The 13219-nt window shown below is 40.9% G+C and overlaps 1 protein-coding gene across 1 annotated transcript in view; it reads right to left on the bottom strand.

Moving 5' to 3' along the window:
- SORL1 (sortilin related receptor 1) overlaps nt 1-13219 on the bottom strand; it is a 79749-nt gene that overhangs the window by 50470 nt on the left and 16060 nt on the right. The window contains exons 9-21 of the mRNA XM_072113499.1: nt 12204-12396; nt 11989-12103; nt 11285-11358; nt 11095-11183; nt 10254-10432; nt 7544-7730; nt 6116-6244; nt 5719-5804; nt 3466-3638; nt 3251-3382; nt 2896-2987; nt 1150-1396; nt 926-1064 (exon numbers count right to left, since the gene is read on the bottom strand). Of these exons, the coding sequence (XP_071969600.1) occupies nt 926-1064; nt 1150-1396; nt 2896-2987; nt 3251-3382; nt 3466-3638; nt 5719-5804; nt 6116-6244; nt 7544-7730; nt 10254-10432; nt 11095-11183; nt 11285-11358; nt 11989-12103; nt 12204-12396 (1835 nt within the window). The remainder of the gene's footprint in view (nt 1-925; nt 1065-1149; nt 1397-2895; nt 2988-3250; nt 3383-3465; nt 3639-5718; nt 5805-6115; nt 6245-7543; nt 7731-10253; nt 10433-11094; nt 11184-11284; nt 11359-11988; nt 12104-12203; nt 12397-13219) is intronic.

The following is a 13219-nucleotide window of genomic DNA, read 5'->3' as shown; positions in this document are numbered from 1 at the left end:
GGTAATGTTGAAAAAAAAAAATTGGGGGTTTGTGCATTCAATTTAACTGTATTGGAGGTTAAAAAAAGCAAATGTTGTGATATATAGAGAGATCTCTGGGAGGATATATCTCTATATACCAGTGCATGGAGCTTGAACAGTGTAACTATGAAAGTTCTAGTCAGAAAAAATCCTGCCCATAGTCTGGCAGATAGAGGCGCTGTATCTCTATGGCAGGTACAGAGGGGAGGTTGTGAGTTCAAACCGTATGGCCCAAAGAAATATTTTATTTAATTTTATAAAATAAAATAATTTTGAGACCTTGTGTCAGGGGCAGCCCTGGGATATATAGAGACACCATATATGGACAGATGATGGCATTTCCCTTGACGAGGTCTCTGCTCTGCTGCTGCCCTACAGATCTATTCAAAGGATACCCTGCCTGATGTCTCCTCTGAGGATTCCCCAGCAGACAGCTACTAGGAGTCTGCAGAATGGCAAAAGTCATTCAGTGCCGAAAATGACAGAAACCCAGTATTGAACTGTTCTGAGTTTTGAAAGTATTGAACAAGCATAGAGATTTTGTGCAACCCTACTCAGGATTACAAAAGGATAAGTTATGTATTGCATGAGCATAATTACTCCAGAGCTGCACTTGCTATTCTGCTGGCAGGTGAAGTACAATACAGGATGAATAGCAGACTCCGAACAGAATAAGTAATTTCAAGTATATACACCGTAAATCCATCAGCAGAATAGTGTGTGCTTCTCAAAAGTATAATACACTTGTAATATAACAAGGAAATTTAATGAATAATAGACATGTCCAAATAATTTTACCGTTATATTTTACATAGATAAAGCATTACATTCAATTTGTAACATAGTCGATATGACCCATAACATTGTGCCCGACCTTTGACATAAACAGAGATCATCGGGTTACCTGTCCATTTGCCCTTATAGAAAATCTTCATGTCCATCACTCCCGACAATCGCTCAATCAGAACTTCAGCCTGAGCTCCATTGTACTTTGAAGCTCTGAAGATGCTGAGTTGAGACCAGTCATCCCAGTAGATTTGATTCTGTCAATGAGAATGACAGAGGCATTAATGTTCACAGGTTCTCTGCTGTTCCCAGCTACAATTAAGACACCATTTCCATGTTTACCTTGAACACTGCTATTGCATATGGATGGGGTAGATTGTCTAGAACCACCTGCCTTTGTTGGCCTGAAAAATCGATTCTCTCTATTCGATCCATGTAGGCCTCAGTCCAGTAGACCCACTTGTCATCTACAGAAATACCATTTGGCCATTTAATGCCATCAGAGACGAGGTGTGTCACTCCTGATCCATCCATCTCACTCTTGTAGACTCCATGCCGCTCATCTCCCCAGTCTGTCCAGAACATGAGCCTAAGAATAGCAATATGAAGGTCATTTATTTTAAGTTTTAAAGGGAACCTACCACCACGTATCTACCTAATAAAGGTAGATCAGGTGGTAGGTGGATCTATAGGACGTGAGGATAGCTCTTTTAAAAGGACTGACTCTTACGTCCCCGCAATTTTTTAATAACTTTTATTCCCCTAATATGTAAATTTTGTAAAGAGGCTAGTAGGGCGTGGAGTAGCTGGAGCTGAGGCTACATGGCACTGCTACTCCACGACCCAGTAGCCTCCTACCCGAAATCTTCGGCGTGCCAAGAGACCTGCACAAAACAGCAGGTCGGCATCTGCACGGTCATTGCTCTGAAGCTGGAGCTGCGCAGACGTGGGCCTGCTGTTCTGCGCATGCAAAAAACAAAAGTTTTTGGGTAGGAGGAACAAATAGGCTTCTGGGGCGTGGAGTAGCCGCGTCGTGTAGCCTCAGCTCCGGCTACTCCAAGTCCCAGTAGCTTCTTTACAAAATTTACATATAAGGGGAATAAAAGTTATTAAAAAATTGTGGGGACTTGAGTATTAGCCCTTAAAAGGGCTATTCTTTCGTCCTATAGATCCACCTACCACCCGATCTACCTTTATAGGTAGATTCGTGGTGGTAGGTTCCCTTCAAGTAGGAATATAGCCAGCCACTTGTAACATTTTATCAGCTCTTTTTTATGCTATGCCTCATAACTCAAGAAGTGGCAATCAGAAAGCACAACCTAGGGTAGACTCTGTATGTGTCCTTAAGTCAAAATGAACTTCAGGAAAAAAAAAAAAAAAGTACTCATTAGTAGGGATCATTGATCATAAACATGCCTTTGTATGATTATATGTAGGTCTTTGTATGTCTGTATATCACTATTCATTTCTTTGACCTTCAGGTGCAATGATGCCATATTATGGGCAGAAGGACACGGAACAGTCTGTCTCATCTCTCATCTATGACATGTAATGTTGGTGATGAGGAAAAGAAAGAAACCATTGCAATCATTCTGGGATCCCATTAAACTTTAACATTATAATTTTCTCATTAGGATGTGGCCGTCGCTGTGGGATTATGAATACACTTGAAGCTCATGGACAGCTGCCTCTAGTAACAATTCTCCTTTCCAAGGAAAGCCACACATTGTGGTGATCAAATTTAGAAAATAGAAAATCCCTTCCGTTTTAAGTTGTCATTCAAAACTGGTATTTCCTTTATGTTTTCTTATTTAACTGGTATTATTTAACAGAAGATGAGAACCCAAACTCTACAGACACTGGATCAGTACCTGGCACAGCTGGGATTTACTTACATAAAGCATACCTGGGGATACTGTGTTGGAGGCTTATAAAGATGTGATCATAGTCTGTTCTACTCTAGAGGACAAGGTATTTGTAGCGAAATCAAACAAGACTTCATTGGTTTTAAATGAATGTCATATGAGATAACATTCTCCCATATCGAAAGCAGATGATTAGTAAGACACCATCTACATTTCTACTCACCCTTCTTTGGGCACTAAAGCAAGAGCCCGTGGACGTTCCAGAACAGTGGAATTGAGAATAGTCAGACGCAAATCTCCATCTGGGTTGGCGACCTACATTACAAAATTCGAGTTGATTAATATGTGTGATTAATGAATATAGATCAGTGAGTGTATGATACTAAACATGACACAAGTTATGCCTGCCATTTCTAAATCGAATCTCGTTGACCGACTCTTTCACCTAAGCTCCTACAATGTAGGGGGAAACGTTAAACTGGATGATGCCTTTTATAGAGCTAGCACTATTAAGATTAAAATTCACCAATGCCAGCACTTATTTCCCCACAAATATATTCAAAATAAACATCTCATACCTCAATTTTTTTTATTCCCGCATCAACCCAATAAAGCAACTGGCTCAAGGGGTCAAAAGCTAAGGACTCCACAGTTTCCAGCCCACTTTTTACAAGAACTTCTTGTCCGGAGCTGCCATTTAGACAGAGTCGCTGGAAGAAAATACATACATGGTGACATCCTCAGCATTACTATTGGCTATTCTGGGTTAATGGAAGCTGTGAGGAGCAGATACCTGTATGATGTCCAGGGTGACGTCTGCCCAATATAAGCAATTGCTTTCATAGTCAAAGTCCAAGGCTACAGCCCCCCGCAGACCCTTCAATGGCAGCTCTTCACTGACCCCAGAGGACAGGTCATACCGGTAAATGGCATTTCTCATTGCATACAGGATGAACTCATTCTCCTCTTATTGATGATAAAGAGAGGGAGATATGGGTGAGGAGTATATCACACAAATACCAGTGGATACATAGTTATACAATACTAAATCTTCTTAAAGTTGCATGTAGCCATCAATCACACAATTGCAACTCCAAATACAACTCTGCAAAATAAATGGGGGATCCCGTTTAATGGCCCCACTAATATCAGAAGATATATTTTTTTTCATTTGATTGCTAACAGCCCCATTGGAAATATGAGGCTTTGATAAAAAGAAACCCTTTATATACAGTGGTTTTGATCCGCTGTAACTTACATATAGATGCAGTGCTGCAGAGGAAGCAGCTGTAAAGCTTAAAGGGGTATTCTCGTCTGGGCATTCACATTCTCATTAATCTGCCATATATATACACATTTCTTCAATTGGATGTTATTAAAAAAAATGTTTCTGTGTAAAGATAATTTCTCATAAATGTAGTCGTATGGTCCCTTAGAAACAAGACTGTGTCCTTGGATATGGCCACCTCTGCTGGAGGGATTGCACAAAGACACAAAAGTTGTTTATATATGAAATGTCCGGGAGTTACTGCATAACCCACAGCCGTCCTGTGCTAATGATTGCGGAATCCAGGTGGTCAGGCACGGCTCAATAGTGTATGTCTGGCCACCGCTGCCAAAATGTGAGGTGGTCGTATCCGAGGGAGTTATCTTGTTTCTAAGGGACAACATGGCTACATTTATGAGAAATTATCTTCACACAGCAACATTTTTTTTAATAACATCCAATTGAAGAAATGTTTACATATGACAAATGAATGAAATGTAAATGCCCAGATGGGAATATCCCTTTAATTACAGGAATCTTTGGATAAAAGAGAAAGTTTTAAAATCTTTGCACTCAGCAGGGGGGGCGGATAATGGCTCGGGGGCTCGCTATATGCATAATTCATCACACCTCTCACAGCTCAAGGTGGGTGGTGTACATGAGAATGCGATGGAGAAGGGAAGAAGCGCCCCTCCAGCGCCCAGGTTTGCATATTTATGTATATAGCGAGTGCCCGAGCAGTTCTCTGCCCTCCTTGGGCGCTCCCGGGCTACCGTCTTTTTCTCTGTTAACCAAACGTTCCTGTAATTCAGCTTTACAGCTGCCTCATCTGCAGCACTGCATCAGTATGCAAGTTATAACGGCTCAAAACCGCTGTATACAAGATAAAGATACAGTATTTCTACTTATATACCTGCTTCTGTAGCTCACAATAGGATCTGAAAAATGAGATCATTCTTGGTCCTATAGAGCCAGAAGATAGGGGCATCTGAATTGATACTCCGCATGCAGGGTGTAAATATGACTCTTAGGCCCCTACTACACTTGCGAGTGTGATGCAATGAACTCTCATCACACTCACAACGCATGCTGCTCGGATCGCACGGCCCGAACACTGCACACCCGAACTGAACTGACATGATGAGTTCACTCCCTGTGTGCAGCATTCTGGCCGTGCGATCCGAGCAGCATGCGTTGAGAGTGTGATGCGAGTTCATCACATCCCACTTGCGAGTGTAGAAGGCCTTATCTGCTCATTTTTGCATAAAATGGATAAGATTTTTTTATAGGTAAATGGTGAGAATTAGATGCTGGTAGTTTAGAAGGGTAAAAGCTGATGACAGGTTACCTTTAAATTTGTTAAAGTCTTTTAAGAATACACAAATAAAATGGCTTGGTCACAATCACTAAACTTTACCAAGTTAAGTACAAGATCATAAAAGGGTCACCCACATAGTACTTACCGTGGTAGAGTCTCATTAAAGCAGTCAAGAGTGGCAGGTCACGTAACCCCAAGCAGCAGGACTCTTTACTTTCTATGATGTCCAGTGTCCTGCAGCCTTTTTGACATGCACCTCCATCCCTTATCAGTGGATGGAGGTGCATGTCAAGGACATTATGCCTGCCTGCAACACTCCATCCACTACAAGACAGCAGGATATGGGATGTCACAGAAGGTCCCAAACCCAGCTGCTAGGGGATCTTGTGACTGTTTAAGCTCAGTGGCTTTACAGATGCTGGACTAATAATCAGCATTAGGCTAATATGGATGTTAATTACCTTCCACAGGACAGGGGACATCTTCTCCATCAAGACGTGCCTCTACATCACCTCCGGAGCAGGTATCTCCAGAAATCCTGCGATAACTAAACCAAGGCCCTAACTGTTAAGATGTGCAGCAATGATGAAAAATTTCTCATATCAAGTAGAAAACCCAAACAGAACAGCATAGCGATAACAAGATAAGAAGAACTGCCATGGCTACATACAACTGCAAAAAACAGCCTTTGCATTGGAACAATATAATTTGCAATTCATTGACGACATGCAGAGGTTAGCTATATTTCAAAGCAGTGGTGTAGTTAGAGGTTTGCGTAGTCCATTTACATTCCCATGAACAACCATTGTACCACAACCAGCCAAATAAAATGTGCCAAAAATCGACAGGTGCACTTACCCTTTGCTCCTCTTGTAGGTTGTTCCAACTGGACAAGGAGAGGGAATAAGGTAGAGTTTTCCCGCAAATTCTGGATCAGGAACACAAACTTCAGATCTCAGATCTTGATTCAGCTTAAAGCCATAATCACTGAAGAGATGAAAAGGAGACAGCTCCTACTAGAGTTGCAAAATACATCAAAACCTCAGTACTTTTTCGATAATTTTCAGAATGATTCAATATCAGGTTTCTGTCATTTTTGGTACTGAAGAACTTCAGCAATTCTACAGACTTTTAATGTCTGCAGGGGATTCATCCGGCAGAGCTAGAACCCCATCGTCAGGGAAATATCATGAACTGTCCATCTATGGTGTTTCTACATCTCCTAGGGCAGTGATGGCGAACCTTTTAGCGGCTGAGTGCCCACCAAAAATTGAAGCAGTAACTTATTGCTCCCTGTTCAACAACTTTCAATCATATTGGCCTCTTGAGGACAGCCACACAGTAGAAAGATGGAAAAATTTCATAATTTCAGCTTCTTTCCAGGGACCTTCTGTACACAGAGAATCGTGGGGCCGGCAGGAGGTCCTCCAAAGATAATTCAGCCGTGTGTACTCATTCTCCCACTTCATACAGTCCCAAGTAGTAAGTATCAAAATATGACTGAAAGCAGCATCTTTTAAGTTGCTTGGAACTGCAGGAAGATTCTTTGAGTCCTGTCTGGCATACTGGGGCGATGGCCCGGGTGCCAACAGAAAAGGCTCTGAGTGCCGCCTCTGGCACCTGTGCCATAGGTTCGCCACCACTGTCCTAGGGCTTCCTCTGACTTAATTTCCACTCTCTAGCAATGCCATACAGTGCTCTTATCCTCCAAGCTATGCATCTTTCTTTAACTAAGAGCTTTACTAGAGCTTCCATAGAATTACACTGTTACACAAGCCAAATGCACTGGTTTAAAGCATATTATTAATAAAGTTAAAATAAAAATGAATAAGACACAAAATAAAATTTAACATTTTATATAAACATTACCAGCACAACCATTACAATACATATAATAAACTGTCAAAACGAAAAAATCTCCTTGCAAAACGCTGGTTAATCTTTACTGATCGCATGCATTTCATTGGAAACTTACATGCGATCTGGCTGAGCCCCACCCCTAGATGTTTGCATTGAGTTTCTAAACGCCCCATGTGACTGCACCTACACATTTTGAATTCCGATAATACTTTTATCTTTTCTTGAAAATATCGTATCGGTATTGAGTATTGTGATACTTCTCCAGATATTGTAATGCACTCAAAATTCTAGTATCATTTCTGGTGGAAACATTAGTTTCTACATTCTACTATCCATCAATTATAACAACCACAAAATTCTTTTTGCCACAATGCAACATGTGACTGTAGCAATGTTTTACCAGTTTACTATAGAACCCTTCCTTACCACTCAAAGTCTTCTCTGGTGCACGAGCAGTTGGAGGTTGTAATCGGCCGATCAAAGTCTTCACCATTGAAGCAGGTGGCATGCGGGGTTCGCCTCTTGAAAACGGTTTTGCTTCCAAGCAGACATTCATTGCCGCGTTCATCAGAAGGAGACCAGAGTTTATAGTCATTTTCAGTGCAGGGGACTCCTGTACAAGAGACAGAGAGAACAATGTAAATATTTCCAAAAATCTGTGGTGGCAGATTTTATTATGTGTTTCATACACAAATATATGTGGTCACATTCTCCGGAACACCATAATGTAGACCCAAGTCATGCAATATCATGTTTTCTCACTGGGAGGCTCACAGCATTATTGAACACGAAGACAATAAGAATCTTCCTCATGCACAGTGTTTGAACTACGATATACGTCTATATACAATTATACCAAACAAAAACAAAAAAAATGCTTAATGCTCTACCTTTATTTTGAGGACATACTACAGGCAGTCCCCGGGTTACGTACAAGATAGGGTCTGGAGGTTTGTTCTTAAGTTGAAGTTGTATGCAAGTCGAAACTGTATATTTTATTATTGTAGATCCAGTAAAAAAAATTTTTGGCCCCAGTGACAATTGGAGTTTAAACATTTTTTTCTGTAATGGGACCAAGGATTATCAATAAAGCTTCATTACAGACACCTTACAGCTGATTATTGCAGTCTGGGACTATAGTAAAGCATTTAAAAATCTTCACCAGAGGTCAGAGGGGTCTGTCTGTAACTATGGGTTGTCTGTAAGTCGGGTGTCCTTAAGTAGGGGACCGCCTGTATAGTTCACTTATGGGAATCAGGTCTTCTAATAACAGTTATGATTAATCACTGTCCAAGAAGAAATTTCGCTCTGCTGTATGGTTTTCAATGGAATCGATTTCAAGAAGATTACTTAGAACTAATTCTTTAAAGGGGTATTCCCATAAAGTAAAGATTCTTTAATATACTCGGGATAGCAAAATAATACATTCTCCGATTCACTGTTATTGACAAAATTACAGCATTTCACTGATATAATTCCAAAACGTCTCTATCAGTCCTGGTGTATACCATTTTGGTTGCCCTGTGATGTGACCGTAAGCCGTTCTGGCTTTCTGCTCGCTGCAGTGTCTCTCTGCCCCTACCCCTGCATTCCAAGACAAGGTTCACACACATACACTTCCTGCAGGCAAGCAGCACTGCCAGGAGACCAAATCTACAAGCAAGATAAGATCTTTATAGCAGGGGAAGGAGTTCAGCAGAGCTGACTGTGTGTTTTATAGCTCAGATGTAGCAGGGCTGAAGTGTGTCATTGTGTGTTACATGCATATCATTCATTATTTCTGTTCTGTCTAATCTCTCTCAGATATTAGTACAATGTTCAGGAGCTAAATAATAGTGTAGATCAACCCTGTGATCCAAGTACAATGACAGCACACAGCATTTCATAGTACTAGAGGGATCATGAAGTGCCTGCTTTGAGAGTCCCGCCCACACTAGAACAGCAATAAAAATAAGTAAAATTGCAAAGTAAGACATAAAAATTATCTTTATTGTGTAAACATTATGGGAAAACCCCTCTAAAGCAAATCTACCATTTAAAGCAAGCATGATAAACCAGGGGCGCTTACTCATAGATCAAGGCTCCCTGGTAATCTTATATTTGTTATCAATGGCGTCCTCCCTTCCAAAATCAACTATCAATTCTGCCAATTAGCCTGTGTGGCCACCCAAATTTTCAAACAGACAAAGAGCCATATCAAGTTATGGTTCATCTCACCCCAAGGACAAATACATTTTTGGATTGTTATCTTCAGAAGATCACAGTGGTCCAATTCCTGGCATTCTAGCACCGTTGGGTCCAGAGATATTAATATCTCTGGATAGGACCATAGCAAATGGGTCAGGTATCAATGGGATCCAGGGATTTACCCGGATCCAATGATACAAGAACCATGACCCTAAGACTTCCCTTTCAGAAGCTATGGATTCTCTAGTGCTCTGGTTGTAATGCCAGGTAGGAGGAACCCATGACCCCTCCTGTTGGGTGGGCAGAGTTGTGACTGCACCTGACATAATCAAGTACCTCTAAGGCTGCAATGTCTTTTGTCTGGGAACCATTTTAACATCAAGAGCAGAGAAGGATGTTAAGGTGTGAACTATCAGGTTCCATTAGGCCACACACAAGGTAACAAACTTACTGAGCTGCTGTTACTTGTAGTGCTACCTTGTATTTTGTACTCTGTAACTGTATATATCTCTACTGTATAAATTGTTTTGTCTAATGTGCCCTTAAGGTAATTAAATATAAAATCTAATCTATGTTGCTCTTTTATCTCAATCCTCGAATCCCCACGTCCGAGTCTCGCTTATATACAATCTACCGGGTTGGCTCCTCAGCCTATAGAAGTACAAGTTTCTCAAGTGCCTTTACGGTCTTCATAATAATCCATGAATTTTCATCACGTATTCAGCATTCCTGCTCCTGTGTTGTCTGCAAACTGCCTGTGGATGTCTGAACACTGATGAAAAGGAGGGGCTGCAGCAGGAGAGTAATAACTGATGTTGCTCTCCACCCTTCCCTTCTCTCTATTTTATTTTAATTCAATATTATGTGGTCTGTTTCAAGCAATGTAAAAACAAAGGACATAAAATGTAAAGCTATACATGGAGAAAAAAAAAAAAAAAAAAGCTCATACCAAGGACATCACTGGTGTTGACCTGTAATATAACCCAACTGTGTCCCTTATGGACATAGGAGCCAAAGATCGTGAAGACCGTGCTTTTCTCTCCAGGCTCAGTCAGTAACCCATATACGATGAGAGAATTGTCAGAAAAGTTAAATGTTTTCCATGTTTCCCCTTCATTTGTACTGTACCTAGAAGAGGGGGAAAAAAAAAACCACTACAAATAACTGATAACGAGATACAGAACACAACAGCAGACACTAGTCACAACTTCAATTGTACAAGAGAATAGAATGCCTAACGTTTTTTTACACTGTGGAATTTGATATGCACATTTTTAAAGATTTTTAAATATACAGTACACTACAATACAATTGAGTTAAAGTTTACAAAACACGCTACGCTATGTTCCCTGAAATTCTATAGAGCACATTTCTAAGTGTGGAGGAGCGAAACTACAAGTCTTCAATAAAGAGATCTGAAACGGCACTCAAAAGACTTCTAAATTAAGGAACTGCGGCTGTTTCATATAGAGCTTAAGTCGGAGCTATTATATTCTCATACAATTGATGTTTAAGGCTGCATTTACATGAACTTAGGCCGTAGCCTGGCAGGCGTACGTTCGCTGCATTGGAGAGGAGGAGGGGTGACCCCTCCCCTCCCATAGCCATGACCGGCACTGCAACACAGGGAAAAATAGGACATGTCCCCTATGGAGGATGTATATATATGTCCCCCTTCGGTCGTGTGAATGAATGCAGCCTAAATGTGGCCAAGTGGCTTGGCCCAGAATGAGCTCCAGGAGAAAGGTTTGTGGGAGTGCATTGGCATACTTGCGACACTGTGCACTTACTTTAATTGGTTGGTTTCTACCCCTTGTGCAATTGCCACCAATATGCCACCGTGATCTCCCCAGGTACAAAAGTGGGGTCCGAGAAGAGACTAAAAAAAAAATAATAATAATAATAATAATTAGGTATATGCAGTGAGGAAGCCGACTGACAAGGACAGAGAATTATAGGAAGTAAAATAAAGAAACTTGCCTCTCTCCACCTTACGCCTACACTGCTGGACACATAGAGGTTAATTTTACCAGAAGTATCTTTCCCCACTGATCCTAAAAAGACAACAATGAATTTTTACAGACAGAAACATTTTGATTGTTTATAGCCATGTATTATGTGCGATGTACTTCCTATACAAAATTTAAGGGGAAGAATGGGTGATAACATGTAGAGGCGTGCTGCGACACAGAATCATGAGGGAAAGTTTCTGTGTTTTTCCACTTAAACCATGTAGGGCATTTTCTCAGCTTTGGCAAAAAATATCTTGTTCCTAATAGTAATATTTTGTTTTAAAGGTAAAAATCTAATTTTATTTGAGGTACAATCCTTGACAGTTCCACCCAGTTAATTCAATATGGACCGAGAAGGAAGTAAGAAGCTACATATGCAGAGGGGTATAATATATATTACATATACACCCATATATACATATTATGATGTACAATGTGCAGCATAATCAGTATAAAGGGGTTCAGGTCCTTCATTCTTCAGTGTCAGGTCAGATGATGGTGCCCCCAACACCGCGGGCCCCATAGCGGCTGCTATCGCTGTAGTTGCATCCCTGAGCAGATGCTATAGACAGAACCAGAAGCAGTAGCGTGTGCCAGGTGCCGATTACATATTTATTACTTACACTGTGGATGGGTCATTAAAAGATTTTGTAAACAAAACTCCACACATACCTGTTGCAGCTATTATTCCTGGAGCAGACTCCTTGGACACGATAGGCATAACCCGACCTTGAGAAGTCACCTGACTTAGTGGTTGTGCCAGGCGTAGCTGACATTCCTTAGAGTTCTGCAATACAAAAACAATCCATTGAAAACATGTACCAGCACAGGAAGAGGAAATCCTTGTACCTGCCGCCATATGGACCCGAGACACTGCAACAACTCACCACACAGCGAGCCATGTCTCCGTATCCACTGTATCCTGGTGCCAGGAGATATTCCCAAGTTCCTCCTTTGTCAAAGGTAATGACAGAGGCCACATTCTCCTTGGACAGAGGTCCTGTGAGGGTGTTGGCAATGTAAACTCCTTTCACACCTTTTACACGGTGGATGTCGGCAAGTGGCTCATTTTCAATGTATCTGGAGTTAAAATTGCAATAAGTAACTTAAAGGATCAATTCATTATGGCTAGATTAACATACAAACTTTATGGCATTTAGCAAAATCCCCGTGCACAACATGTTGGTACAGGGGTTTTAAAGAAGCAGTGTGCTCTCAGTATATTTTACTGCCCCGCCCCATGCAAGATTCTCCCTGAAGCCATTACTGGTGGCAAATAACAGAGTTACAAATATTACAAAGTCAAAAATGTCACTAACACATTATTGAAATGCTATAAAATTCTTCAAAATTCATATATTACAGGGGAGTGAAGCAGCGCTACATAATATTTATTTACATTATGTATACTTTTACAAATCTCTGTGGCTAAAGACGTATCAAATTCGTCCTGGGTTCCAAGAGCCATAACTCTGGACTGGTGGCACCTAGAATCTCCTTTATCATATGATACCAGGATTGTGTAAAGTTAGAACCAGTGAAAAAACACATGCAAAAACTGGAAAATTCTGGTCCTGAACTGGTTAAATGACAGAGGCCATTTGTATGAAGTATATTTTAGAGAAGCGGGTAGCTGAGCAGTTAAATGTAGGTAGCCAAGAGCACAGCAGTTTGAGGACTCTCCAGTGTTCCAAGTCCAGCTATACCTATAAATGCCTTTTGCACAGTCCCGCAAATAACTACGTATATACACAAAAGTATGATTACACGGATCTCCAGGTTGCCCAACATTGTCTGCAATTTTGCATTGTCAACTCTGCTGGTAGACTCCCTCTAAAGAGGATAATAACCTGCTCGAGGTCTAGTGTAGAGTTAATTGTAGAGAGTCTCAAGGCCCCTGGGA

This window comes from Engystomops pustulosus, chromosome 6 (genome assembly GCF_040894005.1).
Source record: "Engystomops pustulosus chromosome 6, aEngPut4.maternal, whole genome shotgun sequence".
Lineage (NCBI taxonomy): Eukaryota > Metazoa > Chordata > Amphibia > Anura > Leptodactylidae > Engystomops > Engystomops pustulosus.
The sequence above is the reverse complement of the archived record's forward strand: the minus strand, read 5'-3'. Positions and strand labels throughout refer to the sequence as shown.